The sequence below is a fragment of the Corylus avellana genome, chromosome ca8 (assembly GCF_901000735.1).
Source record: "Corylus avellana chromosome ca8, CavTom2PMs-1.0".
NCBI lineage: Eukaryota > Viridiplantae > Streptophyta > Magnoliopsida > Fagales > Betulaceae > Corylus > Corylus avellana.
The window spans coordinates 19,836,687-19,856,567 of NC_081548.1; the positions used below are offsets into that span (position 1 = coordinate 19,836,687).

The 19,881-nt window shown below is 36.7% G+C and overlaps 2 protein-coding genes across 2 annotated transcripts; both read right to left on the reverse strand.

The window, feature by feature from the left end:
* LOC132191132 (putative pectinesterase 63) lies at positions 1–1,880 on the reverse strand. Its single transcript, XM_059606146.1, has 4 exons — positions 1,392–1,880; positions 659–865; positions 295–533; positions 1–160 (listed from the first exon to the last, which is right to left on the reverse strand). Exons 1-4 carry the CDS (start codon positions 1,878–1,880, stop codon positions 1–3), a joined length of 1,095 nt encoding a protein of 364 aa, XP_059462129.1.
* Positions 1,881–15,001: 13,121 nt separating this feature from the next.
* On the reverse strand, positions 15,002–17,063 carry LOC132190540 (pectinesterase PPME1-like). Its single transcript, XM_059605562.1, has 4 exons — positions 16,560–17,063; positions 16,267–16,473; positions 15,257–15,498; positions 15,002–15,164 (listed from the first exon to the last, which is right to left on the reverse strand). Exons 1-4 carry the CDS (start codon positions 17,046–17,048, stop codon positions 15,005–15,007), a joined length of 1,098 nt encoding a protein of 365 aa, XP_059461545.1. The 5' UTR covers positions 17,049–17,063; the 3' UTR covers positions 15,002–15,004.
* Positions 17,064–19,881: the final 2,818 nt, after the last annotated feature.

Sequence of the window (19,881 nt, forward strand, 5' to 3'; positions counted from 1 at the left end):
TTACAGCGTTGGAGGAGGGAGCAACCATGAGGAAGCCTGAATAAAGTGAAGGGCGAGGAATGGTCGGGCTTCATTGTCACTCAATTTCTTTGTATACGGGACACGGCGAGAAAGATCTGAACCCGGTCCTGAGCATTTGTATTCTCCATAGTAAACCGTTCTGCAATGCAAATAATCGCCGCTTAATTAATTTCCATAACGATTAAAGATCTAATCGCCTCCGATTAGATGTTTAGAAACGAATTATATTACATATTGAAGTGATGAAACAAATAGAAAATGATGATGGGTCACCTGTCACGTTCTGGGTGTGAGTTATCACTCCATCCAAGAGGATTGACAATGCCGCTCATGGTAGTGTAGGAGAAAATCACTCTGGAATAGGGTCTCCATGCTCTTCCCAAGTATGTACCATTTCCAGTGCCTGTTACGCTGCAATGCACAAACGAGAATCCATTGGTCTCCGAGGGAAGTTCCCCATGTGCTGTGATCGCCGTGAACCCACCATCCCCAGGTACATTTAATACAGTATTCTGTGAAAAAAAAAAAAAAAAACATCTTTCTTTATTATCAGATAACTGTCTACTGAATAATATTTTTGTTTGATGAAGTTGTCTCATTTTGACATGATATATATATATAGTTGAGATGTACGTACCAAATAAAGAGAAGTGCCACTCCCAAAAATGAAATCGACAGTGCCTTCAATGTAGCAGTTCTTAAAGAGATGGTTGCCATGGTCGGAACAGACGGTATCCTGAAATCCTTTGAACTTGCAATTATAGAAGGCAGCCTTGTCGCCAGCGATCCTAATTGCAAGTGCCTGCCCTCCACTTTTGCCGTTCCCAGGCCTTGGCGCAGAATTCTGTTTACAAAAAATCCATTACATGTATATCGTGTGTTTCTCTCTCTCTCTCTCTCTCTCTCTCTCTCTATATATATATATATATATGGGGAAATTCTACAAAGATTAATGAACTACCATGCAATTTGAAAATATTTCTCTAAATTTTAAAACTTTTTAATTTTACCCTTCAAACTTTCAATTTGATACAATCTACCCGATCCGTTAGTTTTTTACGTTAAAAGTGATGAAATGACTTTTATACCTCTAAAACTTTTATAAAATTCTAAATTTACCTTTAATTTTAAATTGAAAAAAAAAAAAAAAAAATCAAAAAAATTGAAGAGTAATTTAGTCTTTTTAGTGGTTTCCGTTAAGGTTTAACGGAAAAAATTGACGGAGAGGTCAATTGCATCAAATTGAAAGTTTATAGGTGAAATTAAGAGTTTTTAATATTGAAAGAAATCTTATCAAAACGCGTGATAGTTCAAAAGTTCTAAGTGATATATATATATGGGAGAACGTACACAGGTACGTATGTACGTACCACAAGAATAATGTTTGCAGCAACAAAGTAATTAGATTCGACAACCAAGGTGGCACTATCATCTGTTCCATACTGTGCCGCCGTCCCAGAAGATGTCAAAGTTGGCATATTTGCCGGCGATCCGTAGAAAGTAACAAAACGCTTAGTCCAGTCAATTCTAATTCTCTCATTGTATACTCCAGGTCCAATATGCACAATGACACGTTTTGTATTCCGCGGCGGAATGCTTTTAATGGCATCAGAGACGGTATTGAAATTCCCTCCCTTAGTTTTGCTAACCTTAATAACTTTAGCACCCTTCTCAGCCGCCACGAGTGCATGGTCTAGAGTAGCCGCTCTCTGCGTGTAGGGCTTGACAATGCTGTTGAACCAGTTGTCTAGTTGTGACTTGTTGGCGGGCGCCGTATCATCCGATATGACAAGGGATGCAACAAAGAGAATTGTCGTGAGAACCACATGGAGTGCGATAGATGTCACTTTTTCGACCATTTATGTGTGTTTTGGCGTCTGAATATTGATAATAAGCAAGGGTACTAGGGTATTTATATGCTAGCTGAACCATGGAGATCGAGCGAGGGAATCCTAAATTCATGGTAGATTCCCACGCACGGTTTTTTGTTTCTCATTTGTGGTTTCTGTCATTCCTTCTTAATTAATTATCAGCTAGCAAAATGGACTTCCAGGAGGTTATATATTTAATTTGCTCTACTTCTCTTAATTAGTTGATCTTTCTGAAAATAGAATAGAACATGTTGTCACACAAAACCTTCTTCCTCTTTTTTTTTTTTTTTTTTTTGGTTTTTTGTTTTAACAAGTGTTAATAGCAATATATTCGCTGTTGCATTTAACAGGTGTTAAATAGCATTAATATATTTATTAACATGTGTTAATAGCAATATATGAGCTGTTGCATTTAAAATGAAGAAAAAGAAATTCACATCAGCAATGATGTCAGTGGCGTCTGCATTGGTACTATATCTTATAAAAATAAATAAAATAAATAAAAAATAAAAACTTAGTTTAACCCACTTGAGTTGTTGCTAGCTAACTTTTGTAATTACTTCTCTAAATTTTAAAAACTCTCAATTTAAATTTCAGTATATCAATCTATTAATTTTTTTAAAATTTCATCACCGGTTAGGATTTTTGTTAAATTTTGTCAAATTTTTTGATATGCTCTTTATATATATATATATATATATATATATATAAACAAAATTTCAAAGATTCAGGTGTATGTATTTTTGAAAATTCTAACAAACGCCTAAATCCTTACATTTTTTTTTTCTTTCCTAAAAAAATAGTGACATTTTGGGAATTTTGATGTGCCTTCATTAGGATTTAATGGATGGGTGGAATTGAAAAAAAAAAAAAAAAAAAAAAAAAAAAAAAAAAAAAAAAAGAGGAAGAAAGAAAGATAAATCAACTAAATTAAGAGTTTTTGATGTTTAGAGGTGCGTGCTTGTTCAATAACTCGTCCAAAGTCTCATATGAATGAGTTTATCCATGAGGCTTGCAGTAACGCTTGTTCGCTATTTTGTCCGAACAAGATGTTTCAAGGAATCACGACAGTGCTCATTCGCTACCTTGTCCGAAGACTCGTATAAATGAGTGATAAAATTTAGTGTTTTATTATGTTTATTGTGAACTCATTTAAACGAGTAAAAGTGACGAGCTCTCCTACTCGTTCAAACGAGTTGTGACAGATTTGTTAATTGACTTATTTTCAATTTCTACTAGTTTTGAGAGTTTTTTGCTTATAAATACTTCTACATAGACAATCTAAAACATAGCTTTGGTATATTTGATCAAATTTCAAATAAGAATTACTTAGAATTTACGTTTTATTCTATTTTACCTTAATTCCTTAGTTGAATTCTTGGTTTTAGAAAGGGCTGTGATTTTTTTTTTTTTTTCTTTGTAATCCCATTACGTCACGTTGCATCACTTAGGGACGACGGTGCATCCTGTTATAAGTACATTATAAGTACACATGCAATATTTATGTAGTAATTTATTTTATTCAATAGACCGTTAACAAACTATTTTATCAAATATTACTAACTATGTTATCATATTATTTTGCTTAATTGCTATTACGTACGTCCAGCTAGCAAATGTAAAAGAGATAGGAATAAATGCACCAATTGTTCAACTCTCTCAGTCTGAGTTTTCTATGAATTCATGGATACGTTTTTTTAGCTGAAATTTGTTAGCACAAGTTGAAAATAAATCAGAAGAATAGAGATCTTCCTCGATCATATATGAAATGCTTTGATATATATGATTTCTCAATACAATGTAGATCGACCGTCTTTTTTTTTTTTTTTGAAATGTTACTCAAAACTTTCATGAATCAACAAGAATCTTGCTCAGCAAGTACAGTTTCACCAATACACAGAGGATACTCATCTATCCAAACTCTATTCTCACCATACACTAACGCCCTTTTCGCCAATCCATGTGCAGCTGTGTTTGCAGTACGTCTGACGTGATTGATCCTCCATTCAGGGACATGAGTGAGTAAGAATTTTGCATCATTCAATACATGTCCATAACTTCCTCTGCAAATTCCATCTTGACAAAATGATTGGACAACTTCTCGAGCATCTCCCTCCAAAATTATACATTGTAATCCAAGTTTGCAACTGAGTTCTGCCGCCGTCCACACTCCCAATGCCTCTGCTGCAGCCGGGTCGCTAAAACACTGACGAGTAGAAGTCTGCATCGCCACCACCTGACCAGTTGAATCTCGTGCAACAATCCCCAGCCCAATCTTGTTTCTTACCTTATCAACAGCTGCAACCCAATTAAGTTTAATACAACCATTTGGTGGTTTCTGCCATGTTTCAGTTACCTGGACATTAGCCAAAGCTCCACTCCCACGTAACCTTGCTTCTGATTGGTTAAAAGCTTCTACTTGGTCAAGGCCATTACGCACCAGAGCAGCAGGTGGAGTAAATTCACCTTCGAAAATGAATTTATTCCACCTATGCCAAATGAGCCTTGCCACTGTAACCATTTCTTGCATTTCTTCCATAGACAACTTCTCCATCAGCTTGATAATAATATCACGGAAATCATTCTTATCACTAGTGCATTTTTGTAACTTTCCAGAACACTCATTCCAAACATCTCTGGCCGACGGACAGTTCCATAATATGTGATCCACTGTCTCAGGTTCAAGCTTACAGATAGGACATAACGGCTCAACTATTACATGTTTCCGAAATAAATTCTCCATAGTTGGCAAAATGTTCATGCATGCCTTCCATAGGAAAAGTTTTACTACTCTGCTCCCCCTTATGGCCCAAATATTCTTCCATTCATCCTTGAGAACCTGCTGATTAGAACAACTACCCTCTTTAACAACAAACCTTGCCTTAGCAAGATGATACGCACTCTTCACTGTGTATTCCCCCCTTGCTGTACCAGCCCAAGCTATTTGGTCCTTGTTACGTGTTGGACAGACTGCCATACTACAAATTACTTGAGCCTCGTCTTCATTGAAGATGTCTTGTACCAATCCTATTTTCCACCAATTTGTATCCTGGTCCAGCAAATCACTAACTTTAGCAGAACTATCCAAAATTCTTACAGGGGATTGAACAATATGGGGAGTTGGCTTAGGCATCCACTTATCTCCCCATATATTAATCGAACAGCCGTCCCCCACTCTCCAAAAAATTCCTTCATTAAGCAGTTTTCTAGAATTCCAAATACTCCTCCATGTATAAGAAGGTCTTCTCCCCAACTTTGCCCCCAAAAAAGTCCCATTAGGAAAGTATTTTTCCTTGAGAACTTTAGCAACCAATGATTCAGGATTTTGTAGAAGACGTCATCCTTGTTTTGCAAGAAGTGCCATATTGAACCATTCCAAGTCTCGATACCCCAGTCCTCCACTCTCCTTTGCCAAGCCCATTTTCTTCCAACTTAACCAAGCTATATTGGATTTTTTGTCCTTATGTCCCCACCAGAATTGTGCCATCATAGAATTGATGTCCTTACATAACGTTTTAGGGAACTGAAATACACTCATGGTGTAAGTAGGAATTGCTTGAACAACGGCCTTCAAAAGCACTTCTTTCCCTGCTTGTGACAAAAACTTCTCCTTCCAACCATTAATCCTTTCCCAGATTTTTCTTTTAATTCCATTAAAGGAACTCACACGAGACCTCCCTATAAGAGATGGAAGCCCCAAGTATTTCTCATAACGATTGGTAGAACCGACCCCCGCAACTGCTGTAATATGGGACTTAGTTTCCCATTTTGTATTCTTACTGAAGAAAATAGAGGTCTTATCTCTGTTCAATTTTTGCCCTGAAGCCTTCTCATATAATTCCAGAATCTCTTGTATACGAGCCCATTCAAATATTGTAGCTCTACAAAATAGTAGGCTATCATCCGCAAAGAAGAGATGATTTAATCGAGTGCCTCCCCTCGTAATTGGTAACCCTGTAATTTGTCGATCAATTTCTGCCTTATTCAAAAGATTACTCAAACCTTCCGCACAGAGAATAAAGAGATAAGGTGACAATGGATCTCCTTGTCTTATACCTCTCGAGGGGGTGATCTTTCCATATGGAACCCCATTAACTAAAACTGAATAGGAAACTGTACGGACACACATCATCATCAATTGTATCCATCTATCTACAAACCCAAGCTTCCTCATGATCTCCTCTAGAAAATTCCATTCCACTCTATCATAGGCCTTACTCATATCGAGTTTCAAGGCCATATAACCCTTTCTCCTAGTCAACCTAGTATCCATTGTATGTAATGCCTCAAAAGCAACAAGTACATTATCAGATATTAATCTACCTGGAATAAAAGCACTCTGACTTGGGGAGATAATTAACGGTAATACTCTCTTCATTCTATTCGCAAGGACTTTCGCAATGAGTTTATATAGGACGTTACACAAGCTTATGGGTCTAAATTCCGTAACAAGAGTGGGGTTCTTTTTTTTTTGGGACCAATACTATATAAGTTTCATTGATGGAAGAGACAAAATTACCATGATTTAAAAAATTCAGAACTGCATGGCATACCTCATTATGAACTGTCCCTCAAGATTTTTGGTAGAAACTTGTAGAAAATCCGTCTGGGCCCGGTGACTTTAGAGGATGCATTTGGGCCAAAGCTCCTTCCACCTCAGCAAATGTAAACATTTTCAGCAAATTATCATTCATTACTATAGAAACCTTACTCTCCAGCCCATTCAAACATGTCTCCACATCACATGCACATGCTGTCCTAAAAAGACCTTGGTAAAATTGAATAAATGCTTGACTCACTTCTTGTTGTTTCTTCGACTCCCGGCCTTCCTCATCCTTAATTTGCCTAATATGATTGATCTTTCTTCTATGGGTAGCCCAAGCATGGAAAAAAGGAGTGTTACGATCCCCATTCTGGAACCAGTTCTGCTTAGCCCTTTGTTTCCATTTTGCATCCTCTTGTTCCAGCAAATAATCAATTTCCCCCTTAATCTGCTGTATTTCTTCTTGGTGTGCAGGCCCTTCAAACAATTGTAAGCCTTCCAACTTCTTTGTTTTTTCCTTCACCTTTTTTTCAGTATCTCCAAATTTCTGGCGACTCCATCTGGACAATTCGGCTTGACAATTCTGTAATTTCTGCTGAGTAGTTTGCATGGCATTCAGCCCACCTTCTTCACGTCCCCATGCATTATGCACAATATGATTATACTCCTCATTAAGCCACCACCGTGCCTCAAACTTGAACCCTTTTTTAAATGGCCTTCTATCATCATTTTTGTCCCTTCCTACCACTAAGATTGGTTTATGGTCAGAAGACCTTGCAGCTAGAATATGGACCTCCACTGCTTGATGACTCACACACCACTCCTTATTCGCCACAGCTCTATCCAACCTCTCCTTCGTGAAACCATTAGCACTCTGACCATTATTCCATGTATATCTTGAGCCCTTGTACCCCAAATCAGCCAACCCACAAACCTCCAATGCATTTCTAAATTGCACCATTTGATTATCTCGCCTAAGAGCAGCCCCAACTTTTTCTTCTTGACATAGTATCTCGTTAAAATCTCCCAAGCATAACCAAGGCAGTGGGGAGTAAATCTGGAGATGTTGAAGCAATTCCCATGACTCATTACGTTTTGACCAATCTGGATTCCCATAGAAACCAGTTAATTTCCAATCTCCTTGCTCCCCCAAAGGCTTCACTATGGCATTAATATGGCTTCTAGAAAAATTCTGAATTTCCAGTTCATCCCGTTCCTTCCATAATAGAGCTAACCCACCGCTCCTTCCAATCGGGTCCACTGTGAACATACCTTCAAACCCCAGTCGAACTCGAACACTTTCCATTCTAGCCTTTTTACACTTTGTTTCCATCAAGAAAACAAAATGGGGTTTCTTATTCCCTACCATTTGGCAAAGATCACGAACAGACCAAGGGTTCCCAAGCCCTCGGCAGTTCCAGCTTAGTAGAATCATTGGATTTGGCGGGACTGCTTAACAGTCTCCGCCATGACAATGCCACTATGTGCCTGAGCTTGCCTTGATTTTTTTCCCTTTCTGCCTCCCCTTGTCTCATCTAGATTCTTTCCATCTTTGGACATTTTCCGCTTGTTGCCAGTGAGTACACCATCCTCCAGTTCTGCGCAAATTCCAAATGCACCACGAGCACTCCTTTTCCACTTACGAATATTTGTTCCAGCATCGGACACCCCACTAGTTTGATCATGATCCACCTCCGTTAAATTCACATACCCCTCTGCATTCTCCACATTGAAATTGAGAGACCCTTGCATTGCACTTGTCGGGCTACCCTCACACTCCATTTGGGCCACCTTAATTTCTTCATTCAAAAGGGCCTGATGATCTATATGAGCCTTTTTGGAGAAAAGCCCATCATGCACATCAAGAGCTGGCCCCACCACATCTTCCTTATCCACATCTCCACATACGATTGTTGGAGAAACTTGCTCCCCACCTTTCGCAGTATCCACACTCCCTGTAACATAGGAACCATAATCATCGCCAACTGCCCTTTGTAACTGCTTCCCACGATTTGAAATTCCTGGACTTTCGCTGCTTTCCCTGCGGTATTGATTTCCAACCAGGCCACTGCTCTCCGCTGCTCTGTCCCGCATCCCCTCGCCGGAATGGTCAGTCGCCGAGTAATAATCTTTTCTACCTCCATTCCAATGCCTCCGAGGGTCTTCTGCTCGAAGACACACCCCCCATTTGTTTTCTTCCACTGTACTCAATCGTGTTGGCCGTGGGACTAGACAACCTTGATCTCCATGAACAATACGTCCACAACTAAAGCAAAATAAGGGGAGTTTTTCATACTTGAAAGGTACCCACGTTGATTTTCCACCCAAATCCAATGCTCTTCCGCAATCTAATGGCTTCGTAATATCAATGGACACCCGGATCCTAAGGCATCTCCCCCATCTGGCACCGTCACCTGCCACATCTACCTCCAAATTCTCCAATGACTCCCCAATCTTCACTCCAACCCCTTTAGTCATACATACTAGTGGCATATCATGTGCTTGCACCCAAAATGGTGACATAGAGAATTTCATCTGAGAAGGAGGAGTATTGCCTTCTAACTCATTGATTACCAGAATTTGTCGATCAAAGGACCAAGGTCTGCCCTCCAATACCCTCCTTTTATCCCCATCCTCTTCAAACTCAAAAATCCACAAATTGTCCTGCACTTCTTTGAATATAACCCCTCGCCTTGTTCGCCATATTTTTTATAGAACTTGTTTAAATGCTTCTTGATTAGTACGCTTTCCAATCCAAATCTTTCCCACCAAACACCTCATTCCTTTCTCTCTCGCCACTGCAATTTCACCTTCATATATTTTAATACCATACTGCTCTCCCTCAGTGAGAGAGATATTCCCACATAACTCCTCTATCTCCTCCGCCATACACCCAATTCCAGCAATAATCCCCACTAAACCTCCTTCTCGAGAAACCCGATAAGAGACGTTTCCCTCGCACCCAGTAGTCTCTCAGAAAGAAACTTCTACAGAGGAAATTTGTAGATCGACCGTCTTGATGTGCAAGTTTGTCATCTTAATTGGCATAAAATTTTAAATTTCGGAAATTAATGTTTGTCCTTCAATTTTTTTTTTTTTTCCTTCCCTTTCATGCATTAGCTCATTAAATTGATTGATTGATGTCTAGGGTTCGAGCTGAGATTTAATTTAAGGAGAAACTTTATTTTAGACCCCTAAACTACTGCGCGTTTTGAGAAGACCCCCTAAAATTCAAAAACTCTCAATTTACACACATAAACTTTCAATTTCAATCAATTTACTCCCCTCCGTTAGTTTTAGCCTTTAACTTCTAACGGAAATGCCTAAAAAGACTAAATTACCCTTCAATTTTTTTATATATTTTTTTTTAATTTGAAATTTTATAAAAAAATTCAGGGGTATAAACGTCATTTTATCACTTTGAACGTTTAAAATTTGATCGAAGGGGGTCAATTATTGAATCAAATTAAAAGTTTAGGGGATTAAATTGAGAGTTTTTGAAATTTATGAGGGTTTTCTCAAAACGCACAGTAGTTTAGAGGTCTAAAGTGAAGTTTTCCCTTAATTTAAAGTGGAGGTGAAAGCACTTAGGCATATGTGGCACAAGAATCTCATCAACAAGGGTAAAACTAGATTTTTCATAGTAAAAAATTAATTTTTAAAGATTTATTTCATAGAAAATATGAAATTTAAAGGAGTTTTTAAAATTTTGGAGGCTACTGCCCCCACCCCGAAAGATAAACGTGGTACCACCCCTCCTCGTCAAGTTGCTTTGGATATCATTTTGAGGGTACTTAAAGTTGTGGTTTCCATATTGGGCGTTTAGAGAAGTATTTGTCATCCTAACAAGTTTTGTGATGGGAACAATATTGGGTTAATCTAAAGTTATGCATCGTGGGTCGAGAAGCACGCATCATATAAAGTAGAGGTCACTAGTTCAAATTCTCATTTCATTCTCTTTGTGCGGACATGTCAAAAAAAAAAAAAAAAGTTATGCTTTGAGCCGATCATTTGTATTCTTCTTAATTAGAAATAATATTACACTAATTACTCCCACTTCAATTCCTTACATCCATTTCTACACACCTATATATATATATATATATACCATTAAATATGAAATAGATCTTTGTTGAATTTTAATTAAATGGTGGCTTTAAAAGTAAGTGTAGTATTACTCTTCGTAGTCGTGTGAAATTAAAAAAATAATTTATTAAAAATTAATATTTTTATATTAATTTAGCTTCCCGAAGAAATTTTTTCATTCTGCTAACTGTTTATAATACATGCTTAATTGCAATCTTGTCATAAAATATTCAGAAATTAAAGTTCGCCCTATTGCATTATCAATTTTATAAACAAATGTGAAAAATTATGGTACCACAATTACAAAAGTACGACATTGAAATTTTTATACCCATTTTATGGCACGTCAAAAGATATTGTATAAAAAGTGCACACATAAATTTTATTTAATATGGTTTCTGACATTAATGTGTATATATATATAATAAAATTTTTTTACTCATGAAAAGATGTGCAACACATATCGTTAATCGTTGCAAAAAGGAAAAGAAACAAAAGATACAGAGTAAGGGAGAAATGTTATAGATTAATAAGTTCTTTATATTTGGCCTATATTTCATTATAATTAACCATTAGATTCGTAGACTTATGTAGAACCCATATAAATCAATGGTTGACTCCTCAAATTCACATAAATCAATTTAAAATTTTAGGAAAAATGTATTTTACCTTTCAAAGTTTCACCACATTTGCAATTTGGCCTCCAACGTTTAAAAATTGACAATGTATTCTAAAAAAGTATAAAAAATTTGCAATGTGACACATTCGTTACCCATTTTCGTCTAATTTGACTGAAAATTTAGCACGTGCATTTTTTTGTCTCTACTTTCCAAATTGCCCAATATGTTTTTGAAGAAATTCCAAAAATACCCGCAATTAAAAAAACCAAAATAAAAATGGGGTAGTCGTTGCCACCCCATTGGCCATGTGCATGGTGGTTCGGCTACCCCAAGGCACCAACTGGGGGTGGCCAAAACCATCACCAAACCCATTGGGGGTGGTTACATGAGCCACCTCCCAATGGCCAAAGGGGTGGCTCGACCACCCCCATTTGGCTCCTTCGGGGTTGGGGGTGGCCAAATCACCCCCATAGGCGAGTCACCCCCAATTCGGCCAAGTGGGGTCAGTAGTAGACACCCCCAATTTTTGTTGTTGTTTTATTTTTTAATTTTTTAATTTTTATTCTTTTAAAAAAAAATATATGGGCAAATAGGTCTTTCTAATAATTTCCATTATTTTCTCTAACGAAAATTATTGACAGATGAGTTATATTACGAATTTTTGATACTTTGTTGGAACACATTGTCAATTTTTAAATATTAGAAGCCAAATTACAAATGGGGTGATTAAAGTGCATTTTTTCCTAAAATTTGTTTAAAATCTTTTATAAAGTTCAGTTTACCTAGTATCTAAATCATGTAAAACTTTGAATTTATGACTATTTTTATATCATACAAAATAAAATAAAATAAAAAAAGAACACAAAAAAAATAAATAAATAAAAAGCAGCTAGATTGGACAATATAGGTACCTCAACAATAAGGTTTGCAGCAACAAAGTAATTAGATTCGACAATCAAGGTGGCACTATCCACGGTTCCATACTGTGCCGCGTTGCCGGCATGTGTCAAAGTTGGCATATCACCCGGAGAGCAATAGAAAGTAACAAACAGCTTTCCGTGGAACTGTAATTTTCTCATCGTATTCTCCGCCTCCAATATGCACAATAACACGTTTGCCATTCCCGTCTGAAATGCTTTTGACGGCATCGGAGATGGTCTTGAAATCTCCTCCTCCAGTCTTGGCAACCTTAATAACTTTAGGAGCTTCCTCGGCCTTCGCAAGTGCTGGTTCTATAGCACCCTTTGCCCTTCACATTGTTGTTAAACCACGTGTTTACTTGTGACTTGTCGGCAGGGATCGGCGTATCGGAGATGACCGAGGTAGCGACGAGGAGAATTGTCGTGAGAGCCGCATGGACCGCAACGCATGTCATTTTTCGGGCCATATTTGTCTATTGACATTTTTTTTTTTTTTGAATTAGATAAATGGGGTGTATTTATAAAAGGAGCATGTACCAGGAGAGGGAAGCGTAAACAATGTGAGATTTTGAGAGCTCCTCGCTCCTTCTTGTGGTTTCTGTTATTTGGGGACGTAAAGTATTCCATGCATGTATCCCCTTTCCATTGACTTTTTCTGTATAAAACCCTAGGGCTCTCTCCAGTCGATCTTAGAGTCTTTGTTTGCTATCATAGTTGTTGAATCCACTGATGTATTAATTGTTAAAGAACAATTGACAATTTCTTTGTGGTATGTAGATAAGCATGTCCATATAATCGACCGCTTTTCTGGCATTACATCAGCAATACCACAATTGGAATTGAAGATGGCAATTGTGTTAGTGCTTAATTAGCAAGCATGCGTTGAATATTATCAGATTGTAAGGACAATGATACAGTGGAGCTAGTAATATGTGATTTGAGTTGAATGTACTTAAAATACTTATTTTGAACGATAATCAATCTGCTTATTATGTTCATTGTTTTGCACGTCAGCTTCAACTAACATTAGTTGTTATTGCTAAAAATTACATCCAAATTACAACTTGTTTTAGATTGGTTAATTTGTTTTTAATGTTGTTGGAGCATTATGCAAACGTCATTAATTTGTGAAAAAAGAATTGCTAAAGTTGTGGAAGCACTATAAAATAGTAAAATTTCTACTAGTCATGACTTGAATTAAGAAATGAATACAGAGAGAGTTGAAGATAAGCATTGGAGTTCTCTTTATGGTGCAGTTAATGTTAGTCTTGTTAACATGTTTTCTTCTGTCATTGATGTGATTGAAGATATTGTAGAAGATGATTATATATTCTGAATAGAGAGCAAAAGTAAATATATTGATTCATTCACTCTAGAATTCGAATTTGCTTTTAATGTATATTTGATGAAGTGTTTTGGGGAATACATTTGAGTTATTTCAAGCATTACAATGAAAAAAATCAAGATATTTTAAATGTAATGAAGTTAGTTGAACTTTCAAAGTAGTGTGTACAAGCTATGAGTGAAGATGATTGTAGCTTTTTATTTGAAGAAGTTTATGTATTTTTTTTGCAAAAAACAATATTATTTGTTCCTAATGTGGATGATCTATTCTAACCGCAGTCTCGATGAAAAGCTCAAAGCAGGAAAAATTCACATAATTACCATGCGAAGCTTCATTATTCTATTATAGACATGCAACTCCATAAACGTAACAATCGTTTTGATAAAGTGAATTTTGAATTATTACTTTGTATTGCGTGCTTGAGTCTAGATGACTCATTTGCTTCTCTTAACAAGGAAAAATTAATTCATCTTGCTCAATTTTATCTGCATAATTTTTTAGCAATTCAACTTATCACCTTGAATAACTATCTTCCAACATATATCATTGACATGTGTTTTAGTGAAGAATTAACAATATTTAAAAGGATTAGACACCTTGCTGAGGAGATGGTAGAGATCATGAAAAATGGTATTGTGCACCCATTGGTTTATTCATTGATAACATTGTCAATGATTTTGCTAGTTACAACAATTATTGTTGAAAGAGCATTTTTAGCAATGAACATTATTAAAAATCGTTTACATAACTGAATAGAAGATTAGTGGATTAATCATTTAAATACATTAAGAATGATATATTCAAAAATATCAGCCGTGAAAAAATTTTATTGTGATTTCAAAATATGAAAACTCGTTGAAGACAACTTAATAAATTAATGCGAGGTATAACAAAATAAATTATAAGTCACATTTATATATTTTAAACAATAATTAATTTTTACTGAATTGTTTATTTATTTCGTTATTTAATTATATTTTTTAATATTTTTAATTAATTTTTGTTCAACTCCGATCCATTTTTTAATCTTGCCGTTCGAAACGAAAGCATGACTCTGCGCCACTGATTGTATAAATAAAAAAAATTGTTGTGTACACATCAAAAGATGTACAACATACCACCAAGGTGGTAGTTGAGTTGGTAGAAAAACTCATTTCATCCTAATTGTCGCGTGTTCGAATCCGCTTGCGGTAGTAGATGCGTGAACCAGATGCTACTATGAAGGGGCTCTACCGGCTCACACTTTGGTGGGGTTGTGGTGACGGGCTCGCCTTCCCAGGCAGTAGCTATGGCTCAAACCGGACATTCCACAGCGGATAGGAACCCCAGTGGTCACGCCCAAGGGGGAAAATTACACTGATCGCCCCTTCCCATCCTTTTAATTAGAGAAAAAAAAGAAAAAAAAAAAGATGTACAACATATATATCTATCGTTGGTTCGTTACACATACAAAAGGAAATTAAAAAAAAAAAAATGGAAAAAATAAAATACTTTTACACGAGCGGCCATATGGCCAGCTTCGCTTGTAGATTGACAATTGATTGTTCCTACTCTCTAAAAAAAGAGTAATTCTAAATACTCATCTCTCAAAAATATATTCACATCGATGGAGAAGGAAGCAACCATGAGGAACCCTTGATATAGGCAAGGCTGAGGAATTTTTTCGCTTCATTGTCACCCAATTGCTTGCTAAACTTGGCGCGTCTAGAAAGATTAGAACCGGGTCCCGAGTTCTTGTATTCTCCAAATAAAACGGTACTGCATACGGTGCCAATAATAAAAAACTAATTAAACCTGAAAAAGCAAATTAACAAATAGATAAAAAAAAAAAAAGATGGGTGATCACGTGCCTGTCACGTTCTGGGTGGAAGTTATCGCTCCATCCAAGAGGATCGACAACGCTGGTCATGGTGGTGTAGGCGTAAACCACGCTGGGGTATGCCATCCATGCTCTTCCTAAGAATGCACTATCGCCGGTGCCGGTTACGCTGCAATGGACAAACGAGAATCCGTCGTCTTCCGACGAAGATTTCCTTGCTTGTGCTGCGATCACCATCAGTCCTTCATCCCCAAGTACACGTAATTCTGTGTTCTGCACCAACAAATATATATTCTCCCTTTGTTACTCGATCCATCCTTATTTACCATAATAAATCCAAAAAAATAAAAAAAGCAGCAGCTAGCCCTATTTACTAAGAATAAAGTATTGAAAAAGAAAGTACATGCATGAATGACGGGAGAACAAGAAGTCAAGAGCCTTCAGCCTTGCCCATTTTGTCTCTTTGAAAGAGTTAATTTGGTCGTACATAAGATGCCGCAGTTAGCAATGATGAGGTAGGTGAAGGTGGTTAATAATCGCTAATCGCCTAATACTTACCCTTATATGTAAATAATATAGCAACATGACATTGTTTTGGTATAGGGTTTCACATAAAAACACTAAGAGTCTATTTGAGTATGTGTTTGAGAGGCCTAAAAGTGCGTTAACGTATACTCAAAAAATTCATTTGAAAGAAAATATATATATATATATATATATATATATATATATATAGATACCCGTTTGAGAAAAAAAAATTGAAAGCTCTTTTAAGGGTTTAAAAAGTAAAAATAAAATATAAAAAAATTGCAAAAACGCACTTTTGACCAAAAAAAATATTTTTTAACTTAAAAGCTCTATTTCTCAAACACAATTTCAAATATAATCTAAAACATGTCAAAAACATCCTAAGTTTGTTTAAAATAAGCTGAAAAACACCAAAATATGCCTAAAGGCCCATCAATAACAAACTGTTATTGCTGTGCAGTTTGGACATAAATAACCGCTAACTAGCTATTACTCAAATTGCTAGCAGCCTACCAAATAAAGAGATTTGCCACTTCCAAATATGAAATCAACAGAGCCTTCAACGTAGCAATCCTTAAAGAAGTGGTTGCCCCTGTCGTCACAGACGGTGTCCTGAAATCCTTTGAATTTACAGTTGTAGAAGGAAGCCATGTCGCCGGAGATCCTAAATGCAAGCGCCTGACCTCCCTTTTGTTTCGGATTAGGCCTTGGTGAAGAATTCTGCAACAACAAATATGTACGTTATCATATATGTATAGTAAATTAAATAGTTCTAAGGATGATGTTTTAGACGCATATATATGTACCGCAATAATAATATTTGCGGCAGTGAAGTAATCCGATAGCACAATCAAGCTGGCGCTATCCACCGTTCCATACTGCGCCGAATTGCCGGAATATGTCAAGGTTGGCAGACTCCCCGGCGACCCATAAAAAGTAATAAACGGCTTACTCCGTGGAATTGTAATTTTCTCGGTGTATTGTCCGCCTCCAATATGCACAATAACACGCCTCGTGTTCCCATCCGGAATGCTTTTGACGGCGTCGGAGACGGTCTTGAAATTCCCTCCTCCGCTCTTGGAAACCGAAATAATTCTAGGAGCTCCCTCGGCCTTCACAAGTGCAGGGTCTAGACTACCCTGGCGCGCCGTCAACGGCTTCACGTTGTTCTTAAACCACGCGTCTACTTGTGACTTGTCGGCGGGTATTAGCGTGTCGGATATGACACAGGTGGCGACGAGGAGGATTGTCGTGAGAGCTGCATGGAGGGCGATGCATGTCATTTTTCGCGCCATATATTTGTTTATTGACTTTTTTCTTTTGTCTTTTGTATTAATTAAATAGATGGGGCGTATAATTTATAGGGCCTTCCAGGAGAGGGATGTGGGATTTTGAGAGCTCCTCGCTCCTTTTTGTGGTTTCCCTGATTTGGGGAAGCAACGTATCCCTTTAATTTGTATGTACATAAATCACCCGAGGGTCCTGATCAGTCTTTTTCTTGGTGTATAACTCTCAATTGTCTCAAGAGCTGAGAGACATTTTAGCGGGTATATATATATATATATATAACATTTTACTTTTATCCTCACAATAATTAACCTGCAGGTGTACCGTGTACGTGCATCATTTTGGAAGAACATTAATTTATTTTACTTTTTTCATATATACAATTTGATTTATGAAAGAATAATAGTATATTTCGTCATTTCATTTTATTTAGGGATAAATACATTTTTGGCTCCGGTGTGGTTTGAGGGTTTAACAAATAACTCTATGAGTTTTAAAAAAGATGCATGTTATAAAATCATATTTTTTTACAAATTCAATAGATCAATTATTAAATTTGTGGGTCCTACATAAATTTAATGGTGGAAGGGATTTTTTTTTTTATCATTGATCAGCTATATGGAAGGATTTTAATCATGGCTTAGAGTGAGTTGTTGGAAAATAGTGAAATTATGGAGAAGAAGAGAAGAACTCAAGTTTAAATAATTAAGATCACTTCAATAGAGAGAGAGAAAAAAAAAATGGCAATTTATAAAGAGATGAGTTTGTAATTGGATAAAATATTTTGGAAACTTTCCATTTTCTTAGCATTTATTTATTTATTTTTCCATTTCATTTTGTACGTTAAACACAATCTTTAGTGCAGCATAATTCCTATATTTTGAAAGTTGAAATAAATTTTATATTTTGTCTGCGTGTGGACATGTACGTGCGTAGCATAATTGGGATTGAATGTTGAAGCAACCCATGTCTAATTAATGCAAACAATCCAATTGGCACTTATAAATTTATTGTTATCTCACATAAGTCAATGATTAATTATACAAATCTAGGAATAGGATCATCTCCAGTTCATAATGAATTAGAGAATATCCCGTCCATGGTTGAAATTTTTTCTTAAAAATCATAGAGGTACAAATAGGACACATGTCCCACTACAAAAAATAATATTTCAAATTAAAAAAATAAAAAATAAATTAATAAAAAAAAATAAGGGGTGGTCAGCCACTCCATCTTGGCCATATATAGGGGTGGCTGAATCATCCCATTTTAGCTGAGAGTAGCTTGAGAGCCACCCCAATGGCCAGCCAGAGGTGGCCGGACCACTCTATGGCCCTTGGGGGTGGTTTGGCCACCCCTTAAACCCAAACTAAAAAAAAAAATCGTTTGGCCCTTGGGGTGGACGGACCACCCCAAGGGCCAAACGAATTTATGTGTTTTTTTAGAACTAGCCATTAGGGGAGGCCGGACCACCCCCAAGGGCCATGGGGTGGCTTCGGCCACCCCAAATTGGCAATTTGAGGAGGCCGAAGCCACCCCAGCCCCAACTGGGGTGGCTAGCCACCCCTTAATTTTTTATAATTTTTTTTAAAAATATACAATATTTTATTATTATTATTTTTTATTAATGGGACATATGTCCTATTTATGGCCGTAGAGCATCTCTAGTAGCATTAGGTATTTTACCTAGTCAAAAAATAGTATTCTCTGTTTTACCTACTCATTTTTCTATATAAACTCCAACAGCTTTTTTATTCCATTTTCTACTTTTCTTTAAATATTATTATTTAATCTTTTTTTATTTTTTATTTTTATTTTTTTTCATTTTTCTCTCTCACTCTGACTCAACCCAAACCCCCCATGGCCAACCTTCGCAATTATCTCTTCCCTCTCCTCTCTCTCTCTCTCTCTCTCTCTCTCCACACCACCACAACCTGAGAAACTTTAACTTTTGAATCTTAAACAACGCTGCCATAAAAGAATGATTTGATACTAGAAGAAAAAAGGATTTGGTGCGGTCAGCCTATGGTGGATCTAAACCCCATCTACGACCGTGGGTTCAGGTGCTCATGTTGGGAAATTTTTTGTTTGGATTTCGGATGATTTTAGGTGTGGTTAACTTGGTCTTGAGGAATTGGGTCAGTCTCATGAGGTGTAGGTGAGGAAGAATAATGTGATACTAGAAGGAAATATGAGAAGAGGGGTTGTTGGGTGGGTTTGTCTAGAAAAACAAGAATGCCTATGTGAGGAAGAGAAAGAGAGAGAGAGAAGAGAGAGAAATAATATTATATTCAATCTAGTGTGCTACAGTAAATAGCTACAAATTGCTATTCACTGTAGTAGTTAAGGTATAATAGCTAATATGAAGCTATTATGTTGTAGCAAAAAAAAAAGGCAAAAATAGCTAAATGTAGCTAATATCTCTCTTTTAGCTACACTGTTGGAGATACTCTTAAGATCTCTTTAAGAAATCTTAACCATTAACTAGATATTCTCCAATCTAAACTGGACTGGTGAAGATCCTAACCTGTTCCACAAGCTAATGGTTAATCTATTGAATTTGTAAGAAAAATATGAAAAAAAATTATTGACACCAATTATTTCCCTCTTCGGAATCACAAAATAGCTAGGTGTAAAAAATAGATTTATTGATATTGCCTACATGCATGAGAATATTGTTCTTCACATTTTTGCATGATCATCATGCATGTCATGAAGAGCGCCGCCAACACATTTATTTTATGGCATGGATGAAAACTGAGAAGCGGTTATAGCCGTAGTCCCACACAGTATAGTAGATATTGATTCCTAACATTTCTCTTATTTAATTCGTCTCGTCGG